The following is a 16312-nucleotide window of genomic DNA, read 5'->3' on the forward strand; positions in this document are numbered from 1 at the left end:
TTGCCTTTGCCCTCCTCTGAGATTAAGAGAGTGTGACTTGCCCAAGGTCATCCAGGGGTTTTCCATGGATAAACAAAACCTGATCTCCAATATTCAAACTACTACACCAATACATTTCTCTAAATCCCACCAGCATTCCTATCCCATCCCCTGTTTGTATCAGGTTCAGTTGATGGCTATTCGTATTCATTTTGCATAGTGTGCACATTTATTTACATAACTTTTCTAATAATTTTGAGCATATTTTTCCCCAAAGACTAAAATATATTTTGCATGTCTTTCTACTGTATACATTTTTAGCCATTTGAATGTTAGCTGCATTCATGATTTTGTCTGTGTAGCATGTACTGCAAGACTTTCAAATGTGAAGACTTCTGAGGCAAAGATTTCTCCAAATTTAAGTAAATCATTTCAGTAAGATTCTCAAATCCCTATGAATTCTTTGCCTATTAGTTGCAACAAGCTACTGTTTTCAGTGGGCATCTGAATCTTTCCACCATTACGTATGGATATACCATTGCAACATATTCCATTTGTCAATGAGGTATTATGTTTAAAATTAGAATAACAATATTTCAGGAAATAAATGGACTACAATCTGGGCTGGTAGATGATTAAGCTATGAACAGGTGAACTTCTAAGAGTATTGGTTTGGCCCAGTGGCTGGGGAAACTCTAAGGAAAGGCTTGTACTGTCTGGCTGGATTCAGAGGAAGGGAGCTGATGCTGGAGAGGACCTGGAGTTTCCAGGGTTAAGCGGTAGGCCCTTTTCACTTTCAAAAAGGTAGTAATATTTTCAGTTGTATATTTAGGGGTAAACAAAAGGGTAAATCCTTTGTGGTGTAATTTCTATATTGAATTTGCTTCTATTTTGTTTGGGCTTTTTATAAGGTGCATTAAGGTTGCACCAAACGTTGCAGTAATATTGAGGAGCACAGACAGAGATGTACTGCAAGCAAGTCCTGCATTGGCACTTCATTGGATGTATGGAACTTTGGGATAAGTGAATGTGTTTAATATAATATATAATTTGTTGTACTGTTGTTACACACACACACACACACACACACACATACAGAGGGAGAAAGGGGGAAGAAGGGAAAGAGAAAATTTAAAGTGCAATTGTGTTTGCAATATTCAATTATAGTTTGCCCCACATAACTCAGATTGTTACACAGAACTGCTAACCACTGCCACAATCCATTGCTGCAGAGATAAACATGAAATCAATAGACTAAAGCATGGCCAACACTGTTAAGACTTAAGATTTTTATTTTAAAAATCAGTGCACCTGGAAAATATTAACTTAATCTCTTCATAAAGCTATAGAGATTCTTCCCCTTATTTGTTTGTTATTGTAGGGAAAATAATATGTCATCATAGCTTATTTAATCAAAATTCTAGTGTTCCTGAATATTATATTAACATGGTGTAGGCTCAACTGCATAATAGTTTAAACTACTTGAACTGAAGGAAAAAAGTTATAGAATTCATATAGGCAAATTGAAAGAAACATTATTTTCTATGTTTCTTTCTATTGTGATATGGAAATGAGGCCAACCAGCCAAAAAATGTGAGGTCAAACAGGAAAAGGAGGGCTTTAAATGAAGATGTAGTATACCGGACATAGGCACACACAATATATTGAAATCCTCCAGTATTGTCATGTTATTTTGCATAGCTATCACAACATCAAAACTAAACTTTGTGATCTGGAATAAACAAAAATTTAGTCTAACTTCCATTTTGCAACTCAGCAGACACAGAAGAACTGGAGACAACAGTTCAAGAGGACAGGATGGCTGCAAGTTTCCAGAAGCAAACAATCAATGAACATTTGTCAGCACAACTGAGATGATTTAGTAAGCAAATTCAGGAGTTTCAAGTGCTGCCTCATGCAGAATAATGAATCACACATTTTTACTGCAGAGACAGGAAAACCCACATTATTTTGCAGAAACAGATAATTCATTGCAAGATATGTTTACAATTATTTTAGCTATATAAATGGTAAATGGTTCAGGAAATGTAATATAGGAATAATTTCTTTATAAGAAAAAAATGACTGAATTGTCTATTTCGTTTTAACATTATTTTATATGTAAAAGCAGAACCAGCATGATATAATGGTTTGAGTGTTGGGAGGCCAGGGTCTGAATCTCTGCTCAGACATGGAAAACCACTGAGCGACCTTGAGCAATCACATTCTCTTAGCTTCAGAGAAAGGCAACAGCAAACCGCTGAACATATCTTGCCAAGGAAATCCCTAGGGTCACCACAAGTCAGAAATGACTTGAACACACACAGCAATGTACACAAGAAAAAAAATAGTTGCTATGTGGAATAACAGTATCTCTGGGATAACTAAGCTCAGAGTATGAAAAAATGGGTAACATGGAAAGTCAAAATAATTTTGTTTTTCATAGTTCATTTTATTTTTGTATGTACAGTGCTGTGTAAATCTACAGCACTAAATAAATAAAGTATAATAATAATAATTTTTTCATAGTTTAGTACAGTAGCATTTAGTTGTGTTAAACATCATGAAGTTGTGCTTTCAAATTGCGTGGGTTTTTTTGGTAAACTTACTGTTAGAATCAGGCAGGAATTGAGATGGTCATGCTATGTAAAAAAATAAATCCTAAAGTAACATTTTGTATAAACAATCTATTTTTATTTTATTTAAACAATGAATGTAACACATTCTATATACAGAGATCATATGGTATAATCTAGTTTTGAGATTGTACATGAACATTATTATATTTTCTCTGCTCTTTCTCCAATGGAATCAGAATTGCATATCAAGAGTACATCTACACTGCAGAAATAATGCAGGTTGACACTTCAAGTGCTGTAGCTCCATCATATAGTATCCTGGGATTTGTAGTTTACAAGTAGTGTTTAGCTTTCTCTGCCAAAGTGTGCTGGTGCCTCACAAAACTACAAATGCCAGGATTCTGTAAGATGGACTCATTGCAGTGGTATCAAACTGCATTATTTCTATATTGTAGATGCACCCCTAGTTCCTGTTTCCCCTTTACTCTTAGAACAACCCTGTAAGATGCTTTATCTTAAGATAGAATGAAAGGCCCAATGCCATTCAGCAAGCTTCAAAGACTCCTGAATTTATGAATAGTCCTTTTCTGTGTATGTGCCTAATGATGTTTCCTAAATTATCTAACAATGTAACCTTTGCATGTATGTTCACTCAGATTCAACACTTGTTTCATTTAGCGGCTAGAAGACAGATGAGCAAAATATGGTCCTTGGTTATTTTTGAGATATCTGACAACTCCAGACGTCCAGACTATATTTTTTTTCCTGCCCTCTCCTCCTCACAAAAGATGAATTGCCTCTATTGGAATCCTCAAGGAGAATTCACCTTTTAAAGTCAAGAACCCACATCAAATGTAAATGCAAAGCCTTTATTAAAAAAGAAGCTGGTACAACTCCACCATGCACAACTCCATCATGCCAGAAGCAAATGAAAGATCCTCCTTCCATCCCACCTGCCACTGCCCTGGCCTGGGGGGGGGGGGGGGGAGAAAAAAGAGGCAGTTTCTGATGGACTTAGTCTCCTCCCACACTGCCATCAACTTTTCCTTTTGTGTCATATCTTAATTAGACTGTAAGCCTGGGGGAAGGGAAATGTTTTGTTGTTCTTTTATTTGTACAGCATTATGTACTGTGCTGGCACTAAATAAATAAATGGTAATCATGGTGATTTATCCCATTAACACATTCTGAAACCCATTCAAGTATTAACTGAAGTTGAGCTTTCTATCAAAGTGAAGTTCTTTTTTTTAATGTGCACAAGATCTGCAGGAAACAGAATAAACAATGTTTAACTTGTTTTTGAGGAAGTACAAGTCTGACATGTGGGGCTCAAAGCAAAGTACCTTCTCTCCTGGAGTCACTGAAATTCTCCATATGCAATGTGTGTATGAAGGATAGCCATTTGGAAATCCTGGAGAGGAAAAGTTTCCTGTAGACTCTTGCAGTGTTTCACCACATGCTGAAAGATAGTAGGTTCAAAACAATCAAAAATACCTCCGCCCTGTTATTTGAAATCAAACATATATAAATACTTAATAAATCTTTGCTATCAAGCAAGAAAAAAAAAAACCCAAAGAAACAGGGTGTGTAGCTTCATTTTTTTTAACAGAAGTAACACACTGGAGAATCATGAAAACCAGAAGAAAAGTGATCGTTCTGATGCTGAAAATTAACTAATATTTTTATTTTGTAAGAGCTTAATGATTAATGCTAGTGGAGATTTGTATTAGAATGGAAACTCATTTTAAACAATATGTATATATTTGGCAATATTGACATAAACAAAAGCAATTACAATGCACAAACTTTTTTCAACTACTGTAACGACAACTGTTATTCTATTACTCCATTTCATGTCTTACTTATTATGCTACCTTACTTTGTCCAAGCAATTTTTTCCCTTGCCCACTAGGTTTCAGCAATTTGACTTCTCATTCCACTCCACCACGTGAAGTTTTTTTTTCCTTTGTCTCCCTCCCAATAACACCAATGAGAAAAAAAATAATAATTAAGAAGCCGCATTGGTCCCATACTGGGAGTAAAAACAGAATATAAATGAATAACTAACTAAGTTCAAAGATATAGCATGTTAGTCTAGCTCAGTACTGTATGCAAAAGGAGCTTGTAGCAGCTTTGAGACTGAGAGAAAGATATTGGTAGCATTAGCTTTGGTAGACTTAAGTGTACTTAAGTTTCTCTCATGTAGTAGATTTGCATCTATGAAAGTTTATGTCAACAACTTCTTTCTCTCAGTTAGTCCCAAAGGTGCTACAAGATCCCTTTTCATAACTAACTAAATAAATTATGTCAGCACTGGTGAAAGAGGAGGCATAGGATTCTGTGCATCCATAGCCTCCTGGACATGACCCGTAAAAGCCCCATTCCTTTGTCTCCACTACCTGATCAACAAGAGACACCTCCACAGAGAGAGAGAGAGAGAGAGAGAAGTCTACAGCAGCCTGTGACCTGAAATCTATTGGTAGATTCAACTAGAGTGGACCTACTGAATCAATGGGAAGCACATAAATGTTGATTTACCAGTTTACACTTGATTAAGTGAGTCTACTCTGTTGGGATTAACCAATATGATTCAGCCTTATGGCTCCTGATCTACCCTACCAGGGAGATTAGGACTGTTTCTTAGAACTTACATAACTGCCAGTCACCTTTATGATCATTAACAGGTCACACATGTCTGTCATATGTCTACTCTATGTGTCTACTCTGGTATGACACACAAAGCTCAGTAAAACTTGCCACCAGGTGAGCGAGCATAGAAATGCAGCATAAATGAACAAATTGTTTTTCTTGCTGATCTGCATCCAGCTATGCACTTGAAACTATTACCTTGCTACTGACAATGTCAGTTTCAATGACAGAGTCAGAACTGCCAGCGGGCTAATCAGAAACCATATTAATTATAAATGGGAGAAGGAAGCAAACGATAAAGTGCTGTGTAAATACAGTCAGCACCATTTTATGGCTAGAATCCTATGCCTCCTCTTTCACCAGTGCTGACATCATTTATTTAGTTATGCAAAGGGATCTTGTACTTAATACATTTCATGACACAATATTATAGTTGTGTTTGATATTACTTTTTAAAAACAAGAAAAGCATATGTGGTACAGCATGAAAAATAATTCTAAAAAATCAAAAATATATTATTCCATACCTACAGAGAAGCATGTAATGGGTTAGTCCAAAATCATTCCTTATTTTTTTTTCTGTCATCAATCATATATCACATGGCTTCTCATCAAAGGTGAACTGTACATTAAATAATTTATTCAGTACCAGGTATTTTAAGAGTAAATATATCACCCACAGTTTATTTTTAACTCTGCAGTCATTAGTAGCTGCACTACACTACAGAGATTGGTGTTTATGGTTTTCCTAGTGCAGACTGCTATAGAGCTGAAACTGTACTACAGATTTGTTTAAAAGTTTAAAAGACTTATCTGGAAAAAGGCATGTTGCTATAAATATTAAACATAAAAATAAATAAAACCTTCCCACAATAAAACTATAAAAGGATAACTATCAACGTTACCAAAAATCATTGTTATATGATTTAGGATATGAATATACCTAGCCTGAAAGATTCAGGAGATTATCACACGGGAGGAAAAAAGGGAAAAGAAAGGCATAAACCCGGTTAATTTGCGCAACTGTGTGGAAGGTTATTGTACACATTCGGGAGTCCAGCCATGAATAATCCGCCATGCTCTGGCAACAAAGCATTCACGGGGAAGTCCCATGAATTCATTCATGATAACAGGAATAAAGTGTGATTCTGCTACTGTAAAAGCAAGTAGAATGCATTGTGAGGGTCAGAATACAGTGTGATGGTCAGAATCCGTTCTCATAGCCAGGAACGGTTTCGCTGTGGATTTCAGTCTTCCTTTGGGCTATGGGGCACAATTTAGTGAACAGTGGAAAGTGCTGAAATATTTTTTTTTTTTATTGCCTTTATTCTGTCTTTATTCTTTGTGGCTAGAACAGGATTTCTGGACAGGCACCACTGTGCTGAAATGGCATGTGCACAAAACAATCAATTATGATTTACTAACAATTCATTTATTGATGTGTGCGAAACCTCACTGCGCTGTTACAGTACGTTTAATTGAACAATGACATGAATAGTATGATACCATTGAGAACTATAACACAAATGTTGCTTTTTATTTTCATTTCCGCGATTATTGCTACTTTTCTGAATTTGTCATTGTGTGATAATCTCCTCAGACACAGTGCAATTAACAATTATTTTTCCTTAAAATTCCATGTACAACACAAGCTGTGATCTTTTGGACAGCCAAAAGCTGGCGTTAGGAACCAGTGGAAATTGAATAAATACCACTAAGTGGACAGAGAAGAGGCCTGCCATGAGATGGCAGTTTTTTCCACCAAGGACCTTGTCTCCACCCAGAAAGCCATTCCAAACATGTTTCATTGGCAGTAGGAGCTGAAGCTGCTTATTTTAGCAAAGCCAGGATCTTACAAAAATAAGATTCCTTAACCTAAAAATTGGATCCACATGGCAAAAGTAAGACCCCTTAACTAGAAGTCTTGGAGTTCGCCTAATTCATTCCCTTTCACTAAATGAAGCAAGGAGAATGTGGTAAGAACTAATTTTTTCCCCTTGCCCTTTCCTGACAAACTTCTTGCCTTGGTTGCAGTGAGTCAGGTTTGGCTTTAGATGTAGCAGTTGCCTTGCTAGTATAGAAGAGAAAGGCAGATGCTGGTCCTGGAGGCATAAAAAGAGGGCATAGGAGCAATTTCACCATGGTTTTGGCCCTCAGTTTTTTAAGCCAGGAGAGGCCTCTACCAAAACAAGAAAGTGACTGGGTCTATCTATTGTTGGGTCGGAAATGCTTCAGGAAGGCCATAAATGTGGCAAAATGCTCCTTGTGCATTTAACAAGGGGGTCATTTGTGAGCAAAAAAGGTTTCTTTTTGGCAAGTAGAGTTCCAGAATGCAGCCCTCTGTATAGAATGTACTGCGATGTGCCCCCCTAACCCTCAACTCTTGCCTACCTACAGGATCTCTCCTCCATGTAGTTTTCTGCCCTACTGTAAAATGAGGTTGTGAACATGTGCTGATCAATTACTGCTTACCCATATCAAAGCAAATACACCTAAAGTCAGATTCAGTGAGTCTCCCTAAGCCTGACTGATTGAGAAACGTCCCAACCCACATATTGAATAAAATATACAAATACTTTTATTACAGTCTCTGTTAACGGACTCTCTGCTTCTGAGTGAAGCCAACATGAAAATAAGCCTTCCTTCCAGCTACTTCAGTGTTCCCTGCTATATTTTTTCCTGTAAAATGTTCCTCATAATTTCTGATTAGAACTGAGTGGATTTTGCCCATTGCTGAGGATTTTGCCCATTGCTAAGGAAAGCCAGTGTGAAGTGGTTTGAGTGGTTGTCTGTGATTCTGGAGATCAGGGTTCAATTCCACACTCAGCCATGAAATCCAGTGGATAACCTTCGGTAAGTCATATGTTTGCAACCTTAGGGAAAGGCAATGGCAAACCTCCTTTGAACAAATTTTGCCAAGAAAACCTATTACAGTGGAACCTCGCCATACGCGCGTGCGCCATACGCGGCCTTGAGCATACGCGCTCAAGCCGCGGTGCACGCATGGGGCGGAAGGGGCGGCGCGTCCCATTCAATTGAATGGGCGCGTGCGCCCGTTGCGCCCCCGCGCCGCCGCGCGCATGGGCGGAAATCGCCATACGTGGCGGGATCCGGAACAGATCCCCCGCGTATGGCGAGGTTCCACTGTATTATTATTATTATTATTATTATTATTATTATTATTATGGGTCGCCATAAATTGGAAATGACTTGAAATCACATAACAACAAAAAAAAGAAGGCGCACCAGCAGGGGTTTGACCATTGGACTACAACTCTGGAGATCAGGATTTGATTCCCTGCTTCGCCATGAAAACTCACTGACTGACCATGAGCAAGCCACACATTCTTAACCTGAGAAAACCCTATGATAGGGTTGCCATAAGTCAGAAATGACTTGAAGGCACGCAACAACAAGAACAACGATAATAAACAGAAGGGTGAGAGAACCTAGATTTTAAATGCCACAAGAAATTCTAATGGCATTTACGCCACAATCACTACCCCAATACTGGCCATTATACACTGGTGCCTCGGGATACGAAATGATCGGGTTACGAAATTTCCGGGATACGAAAAAGTTGGATTGGCAAAAACTGTTTCAGGTTACGAAATATTTTTCGGGTTACGAAATTCATTTCGGCGCGAAATTCAAATGCTGCAAAGTGCAGCTATAGGCTTTCCAGTGCTAACGGATTATTTTTCGGGTTACGAAATTTTCGGGTTACGAAAGGAATGGCGGAACGAATTAATTTCGTAACCCGAGGCACCAGTGTACAAAGAAAACAATGGCAGGTTTCAATAGTGTGGTCCAGCCCTGAACCTGGTCTGTCCAAATGATGTCTACAACATTCTTCTTAAATGCTGCCTAACTCATAAGATTAATTAAAGATCAGTTATGATACCATTATATAAGCTGGTATTATATGCCTTCAAATGTTCTATTGGTTTTTATGGTTAACTCAAGCAAATTTATCAATTACTGTCTAGATACTTGTCAAGCATAGGCAGAACAAATATTAACATTTTATACTGTAACTCTTTCATTCTAAGTTTGAATCTGTTTTTGAATTCAAATTTGTTTATAGTGCTAATGCAGCTCTTCAACTGACCTTTCTTCTTAAATTGTTGATAAGAAAAGGACTCCAGGAGGCTCCCCTGGTTACAATTGCAGACAGGAACAGAGCGGGGAGCCCGATTCCACATCCATAGTGCCACAGAGGATCACACCCATGGTGCTTGCATGACGTTTGGGGGGCGCTTAGATGATGTTTATCACACAGAAGGACCTCCGTGTGATAAACTCCACAGTGTATCTACTATGGAGATTACCACATGAGGCGCAAGTGATGGAACTGGAATTGCAACCTATGATTCCTCTCCTCTTTTGACACAATATCACTCATCCATTACTGTTCCATTGTTATACTGTAATTATTGTGCAATTTCACATTAATGAGAGATAACCGTCAATGTAAAACTGTGCAATAATAATTGTATAACAACAGATCAACAATGGATTAGCAAATAACTAGATTACTGCACTACACTCTTATAGTGCTGCTATTCCACTTTAACTGCTCTCACTGCCTCTTGTTGTATTCTGGGATTTGGATTTTATTTAATGAAGGGCATTTAGAATTCTCAGCCAGAGAGTGTTTAGGCCTCACTAAACAACAAGCCTCAGAATGCAACAAGAGGCAACCAGAGCAGTAAAAGTGGAATAGCAGCACTATAAGAGGGTAGTGAGATAATGTGGGGTGTCATGTTAAAACGAGAAGAATGATAGGTTGTAATTTCACTTCAATTCCATCACTAGTGCTTTGTGCAGTAATCCCCTATGTAGAAGAACACGTGTAAATTCAATCATCACACATTCACCTATTGGGAAGTTCAACTGCCATAGTTTTGTAGTGCGAATTTCATGATGTTTTAAACAGCCCTCACAGGAATGTAAACAACTTTTCTTCTGCTGCATTTTCATAAATGTATAAATGTTCCAAACACAGTTAAAAAAACTTAAAACACTATTATATGCCCCATTCAGACTAGCAGCAAACCATGGTTTCCCCACTAGGAAATGAACCTGCAGAGGTCCCAAGCTCATATGCTCAACTTCTCTCTCTTCCTTTTTTGCATATCACCAAAAGATCAAGTGCACCAGCTTTCAAATAATCAACAGTTCCCCATTATGTCCTAACTGAGGGAAATATGGTTTGCTTAAACCTGGATGAGAATTATGCAGGCCTCCAGATGTTATTGGACTTCAACTCTCAGCATTCCTCAACATTGGTTATGCTGCCTAGAGCAACAGTGTTACGAGAATTGCATGATTCTTGCTTCTAGTATTATGGTGAGTAAGCACAAGCCAGGCACAAAGTGCAATTTCAGGCACAAAATACAGTTTTGGTAGTGTTTATTAAAATATCAGACCATAACTGGGAAGACCCAGTTGAAACCCTACCAAGCCATGAAGTTTACTGGGTGCACCTGAGCCAGACATGTCTGCATGGGCCAAATGAAACATCCTCCCCTCTCCTCCTGGCAAGCAGTCCAGAAGACACAGGGCCCAATCCCCTGTTCTAGTGTGAACTGTCCAGTTGACATCCAGCCACCATTTTCATATAAATCAATGCCAGAACGCCAAAAGTCTGTGCAACGCCAGAAGCCTGTGTTCCTGCACTAATATTGATGTTGTGAGTCACTCTGAGGTCAGAACAAAGGACTCAGCCATGTGATCCATGCTGGGCAGCTCATTCTGACCTCAAAGAAAGTGATTTGCATCAGCCGCAGCAATGCTAAGCAGCGCAGCGAGCCAGTGAATAGTCACCCATTTTAGCAACAGCATGCAGAAAGTACAGTTGGCCCTCAGTATCCATGGGGCATCCGTTCCAACACCCCCCCTTGGATACCAAAATCTGTGGATGCTCAAGTTCTACTGTCCCCAATGGCAGTGGGTGCACGCAGCCGTGCTGCCTGCACATGGCCGTGCCACCATTAAGGAGAGCCCCTGTTGTCCCCAGTGGTGGTGCATGCACACTGCTGTGCCGTCACTGAGGACAATGAAACTTCTATTGTCACTAATGGTGGCACGGCTGCATGCACACGCCACTGCTGAGGACAACAGGGGCTGTCTCTAATGGTGGTGTGGCCATGTGAATACACCGCCATTGGGGACAATGTGGGCTGCCGTCCACTGATGATTCTGAGGACACGACTGTAATGGGGATAGCAGGAACATTCAGGCAGCTTTAGGGCCTGAACACTGGTGGTAGTGAATCTGCTCTGGATTTTAATTTGAAATTTAAAGGAGTTTCCCAAGCTACTTAACCTATTCAGGGGTTAGGATTTTGCACCTTGAGCCTCTCATTTAAAGTTCAGACTCAAGACCAGCATAGAATCACCATCCAAAACCAATGGGATGGAGCCCCTCCACTGCACCTGAACAGAACTTTCTTTTTGGTAAATTGAAATAATTTATTAATGGCTTTTTAATCATTTTGCTTTGGCGGGGGGGGGGGGGGATAGGTTTAATTTTGCCATTTCATTGTGTTCTCTACCAGATCTATCTCTTTATTGCTAGCTAGTAAACATTCAAACCTTAGATTTATTATAAATGAACAACATGATACCATTCATCTTAACAATAAGACGCTATTCCTGACAAATTATGTGTCTTTTTTTTTCGACTGAGCAACATATTGACAACTCTAGCTGGAAAGCACAGTTCACTGCAAGGGTTCAGTGGTTCCTTATATGTATAATCAGCTAAAATTCTAACACTAGAGAATTAAGGGGATTTCTGTCCATATTTGTGCCGCCAGCAATTACAATGTAGACATTATTTGTGAGTAGCTTTATAGAATGGCTTGCTATTAACAAACTTTATGTGTTGCAGGCTACTAATAGTGGGCTCCATTGTTTAACAAAAAATGAGAATAAAAATATAGTGGAAGTTGTTGTGACTCCTTCTCAAATTCCAGGAACTAATTTTAGCACTTTTTCATATTACTGAAAATTACTTACTGAAACAGTATATTTCCCATGCAGCTTGGCTATATGCGTGTTCTTTCTGAATGACACATGTCTTTGTGTGGAATGAATCAGTGGGACAAGATATATATGCTTCTTAGGAAAAAATAAATAATTGAAATGTATTTGTGTGAGGTCCTTCTTTCTTTCCTAACTGGTGCCCCTCAAACAGGCAAAAGCAAGTAGGTGTGAAAAGTATTAGTAACATTACAGAAGAGGTACTCTGTGTTCTGCAGACATGGGCTATAAGACAGAAAAAGAAGATTATAAATGTACAAGGGTGAATGGTGGCCACTCACATACTTAGGAGGGCAGAGTAAGGTAAGATACTGCCATGGTTTCATGAACTCGAGAAGCAGCTGCTCTGTAAAAGAAGGGCACTAGCTCAAGAAGCAAAATTCCAAAATAAAGGACTAAGGTTCAAGGCTCTCTATACTAGAAATACTGATGAAACATTATACATACTAGACACCCAATTCCTGCACTCATTTCATTTTATCAAAATCAAAAGACTACTCAGAGCAATTTTTGTAGGGTAGTTAGATGCCACTGTTAAAGTATGTTAAACAAATCCATTATTTATCTAAACAAATATCTGGCTTTAAAGCACAATATCTTAAATAGAAACTGACAGAATGAATCATTTTCCACCTTCAAGTGAACAGCTACAATATGCATGCAGACAAGCTTTACAGTGATGTCAACGTTCACATATTTCACTTGTGTTTGCAAGAATGAAACATTTCAAATGTTTTCACAACATTAAATTGACAACTTTTGCACACTGTGACAGCTTTTGCACATTCCCAATGATTCTGAATATTTCAGGATTTGTACAAAAATTGTGTATCATGTAGAACTCCTGCCTCTAACACTGCTCCTCTCATTCTGGTACAGTGGTGAAAAATCTCAAAGTACTGTCAATTTTGGGGGAGGTTATTTCTACTAATTAAAATACTCTTTCTCATCAAGGATGAGAAAAAATTGTGATTTTTTTATATCCACACAGGTGAGACAATTCAAAAATATAGCAGTGTTAGTCTGTAGAATAGTATTTAGAGAGCTCTTGTAGCACCTTTGAGACTAACTAAAGAAAGAAGTTGGCAGAATGAGCTTTCATAGACATAAGTCTACATCCTCAACAGCATTCCGGGCACAGTACAAGGTGTTGGTTATGACCTATAAAGCCCTAAATGGCTTGGGCCCAGGGTACTTGGAGGACCGCCTCTCCCCATACAATCCGCCCCGCACTCTCAGATCGGTCGGGAAGCATTTGTTAAGGGTTTCTAAGTCAAAATACACCTTGACTGCACAAAGGGCGTTTTCCATCTCGGCCCCGCAGCTGTGGAACTCCCTTCCCGACGAGCTCCGCTCCGTCACCTCTCTTGATCTCTATAGGAAGGAATTAAAGACCTTTCTCTTCCGACAAGCTTTCCCCCATGTGTCCTGACTCCATGCTGTTCTCCCCTGTTGTACAATGGTTTCATTCAGCTAGTCTCTTGTTTTTTTCTGATTTTTTTATGCTACTGTATTTTTATAGTGTTTTAAAATGTAATTGAGCTGTTTTTATGATGTTTATTGTATGTTTTGTATTTGTTTTGTATATCTTTTGCCTTGTTGTAACCCGCTTTGATCTACCCTGGAAAAGCGAGCTATAAATAAAAATTATTATTATTATTATTATTATTTGGTGAGACCATAAATTTAGTTTCAGCTCCATGTAACAGAGTTATATTTTCATGGTCCCTGACATGTGGTGACAGAGGCCATAGCATGGATAGAGTTCAATCCTTAGAGGGACAGATCTGATCTTGGATTCTTCAAGTGGGTTTTTTCATATCTCATCTTTCTCTAATCTCTAAAGGGAAAGAAATGGTTGGGTCAAGGCATGGTTTCAGTGGGCAACTTTGGACAAGTTTTCCTTCCAAGCATTTGTGGAATGTCGTAAAGGGCCCAGAATGCCCATAAAATGAAAAAGAAGGTGTCTAAACATCTATTTTCATTTTGATTTCAAGAAGATGGGCTAGCAGAATTCTCCAACATATTTTATGCAACTCCTCTCCAAAAAAAGTCTGCAAACCTCCTCCTTTCACCAAAATAAAAAATAAAATAAAAAATTAGCAAAGAGACTTTGAAGGCACACAAAAACAACATTGGGTCATGAAACTTACAGGGCACACTGTGTTCACCATGATGTAGGATGGCGGTATCGGTGGATAAAATAGCCAAAGTCTTCCTAGCCTTTTGCCACAATGGGGAAGGCTTGGACTGGACCGGGAGGTGGTCTCAATATTTCCTTCCCCTTGACTAGCCATAAATACAGCTTTGTCAGCTGCATTCAGCTACACTTTTCCCATGTCTGCTGAAAATATCTAAAGCTTTCCGAGCCCTGCATCATGTCCCCTGAGATCTGGTTTAAATACTCAGTAGGAAACAGTGTTTCTAAAAAAGAAAATTCAAGAGGAAAGGAGTAGGAAATGCCCTGATGTCTGCCATGCTAGCAGGACTCTGGCAAGACCTAGGTTATATTGAGCACACCATAAGATATCTCTTAAGAATGGAAAGAGATAAAAAGCAGAATATTCAAAATTATTCAAAATCTTTTAGTACTTATGAACCTTCTTTAGGTTCAATAACTATGTTGCAATACCTGGACATCTGTAAAGTTTTCTTGCTTGTGCAATATCTCCTTTACTTAATCGTGTGCGCTGACCAATGGCTGGCCGGATTCCATTATCATCACGGGAAGGAAGTATTGTATCCAGAAACATTCCCCTAAATAAATTTAAAAACAAAGAAATCCCAATCAATTTTCATATCAAAACATCCTTGAAGAAATATATATTTATGTCTTTTGCTATCTACTTGGTCAGATTAGAATCTAAAACAAGATACAGAAAATGTAATTGAAAATTCAATATTTAGACCACCACAGCCACTAAATAACTTCTTTAATTAGTCAGATTTATTGTTGACTGGGAGCCAGTGTGATAGCCAACGTGATACAGTGGTTTGAATGTTGGTCTATGACTCTGGATATCAGGGTTCAAATCCCTGCTTGGTCATGGAAGCCCACTGGGTGACCTTGAACAAGTCAATCTCTCCCAGCCTCAGAGGAAATGACAAACCCCCTCTAAAGAAAATCCTGCCAGGAATACCCTGTTATGTGTATGCCTTAGGGTCACAATAAAGCAGAAATGACTTGGACGCACACAAAAACAAAAGATAGTTGAAATCCACACAACCATACTTGAAGAGACTGTTCTCTTCAAGTCCCTATTCTTTAGGAAATAGCCAACAATTCTGCAGATAATCTGATTTTATAAAATATTTTTAATTATACTTGTTTTAATTGAATAGCAGGAATAAAATGTTCCATAGTAAATATATCTCCAATTAGTCCATTAAAATATGATTCCAAGTAATTCTGCTCTTGAAGAAGCCTAGCACATTTCTTGTGTTCAAAATTTCCAAAAAATATTTTATTTGTGAGAGTGATTTCTGTTTTTCTGACAGTGTTTTGTTCACATATTGTTCACTACAGTGACTAGTGAACTTTATCCTAAAGAATGACTTGCAGCTAAGTGCAATGAATTTTACAACACTGTCATAGCAGGAAATGCTCACTTTTTATAATCATAATCAACAAAGAGTCTTTTAAACTGTGCTCAATCGGTTATTGTGATATAAATAATACCTACAAACACCTAAGCCAACAGGTAAGAGAACCTCCACGAGAGGCAGAATTAAGAGGATGCTTGTCTCTACTTGAATGCAAACTGATCATGTACAAAAGACCTGCATATAAGCACAAAGTGAGATAATTTCCTTTAGTTATTTAACACAATGAGTCCTTTCTGAAGGCTTTGTTTTCATTGCTGTAATTTAAAACTGATCTGATGGCTATCATTTACATTTGAGAAGGTAATTTATCTCCATGAGTAACAGGATTTCTAATAAGAGTATGACTGGGGACATTCCATATATTGTCAGCTATTGCTAGAACAGATTATTTTCATGCAATCTTAAGGAAGGTTTTATGCTAATGTGACTTTCCTACCACAGTCAGAACTCA

At 38.4% G+C, this 16312-nt stretch overlaps 1 protein-coding gene across 1 annotated transcript in view; it reads right to left on the reverse strand.

Annotated features, from left to right (window-relative positions):
* TLL1 (tolloid like 1) overlaps positions 1 to 16312 on the reverse strand; it is a 141184-nt gene that overhangs the window by 34287 nt on the left and 90585 nt on the right. Inside the window, exons 8-9 of the mRNA XM_089527229.1 lie at positions 14888 to 15012; positions 3902 to 4017 (exon numbers count right to left, since the gene is read on the reverse strand). Of these exons, the coding sequence (XP_089383355.1) occupies positions 3902 to 4017; positions 14888 to 15012 (241 nt within the window). The remainder of the gene's footprint in view (positions 1 to 3901; positions 4018 to 14887; positions 15013 to 16312) is intronic.

This window comes from Sceloporus occidentalis, unplaced genomic scaffold (assembly GCF_023333645.1).
Source record: "Sceloporus occidentalis isolate IW3139 unplaced genomic scaffold, rSceOcc1.0.p SCAF_5, whole genome shotgun sequence".
Lineage (NCBI taxonomy): Eukaryota > Metazoa > Chordata > Lepidosauria > Squamata > Phrynosomatidae > Sceloporus > Sceloporus occidentalis.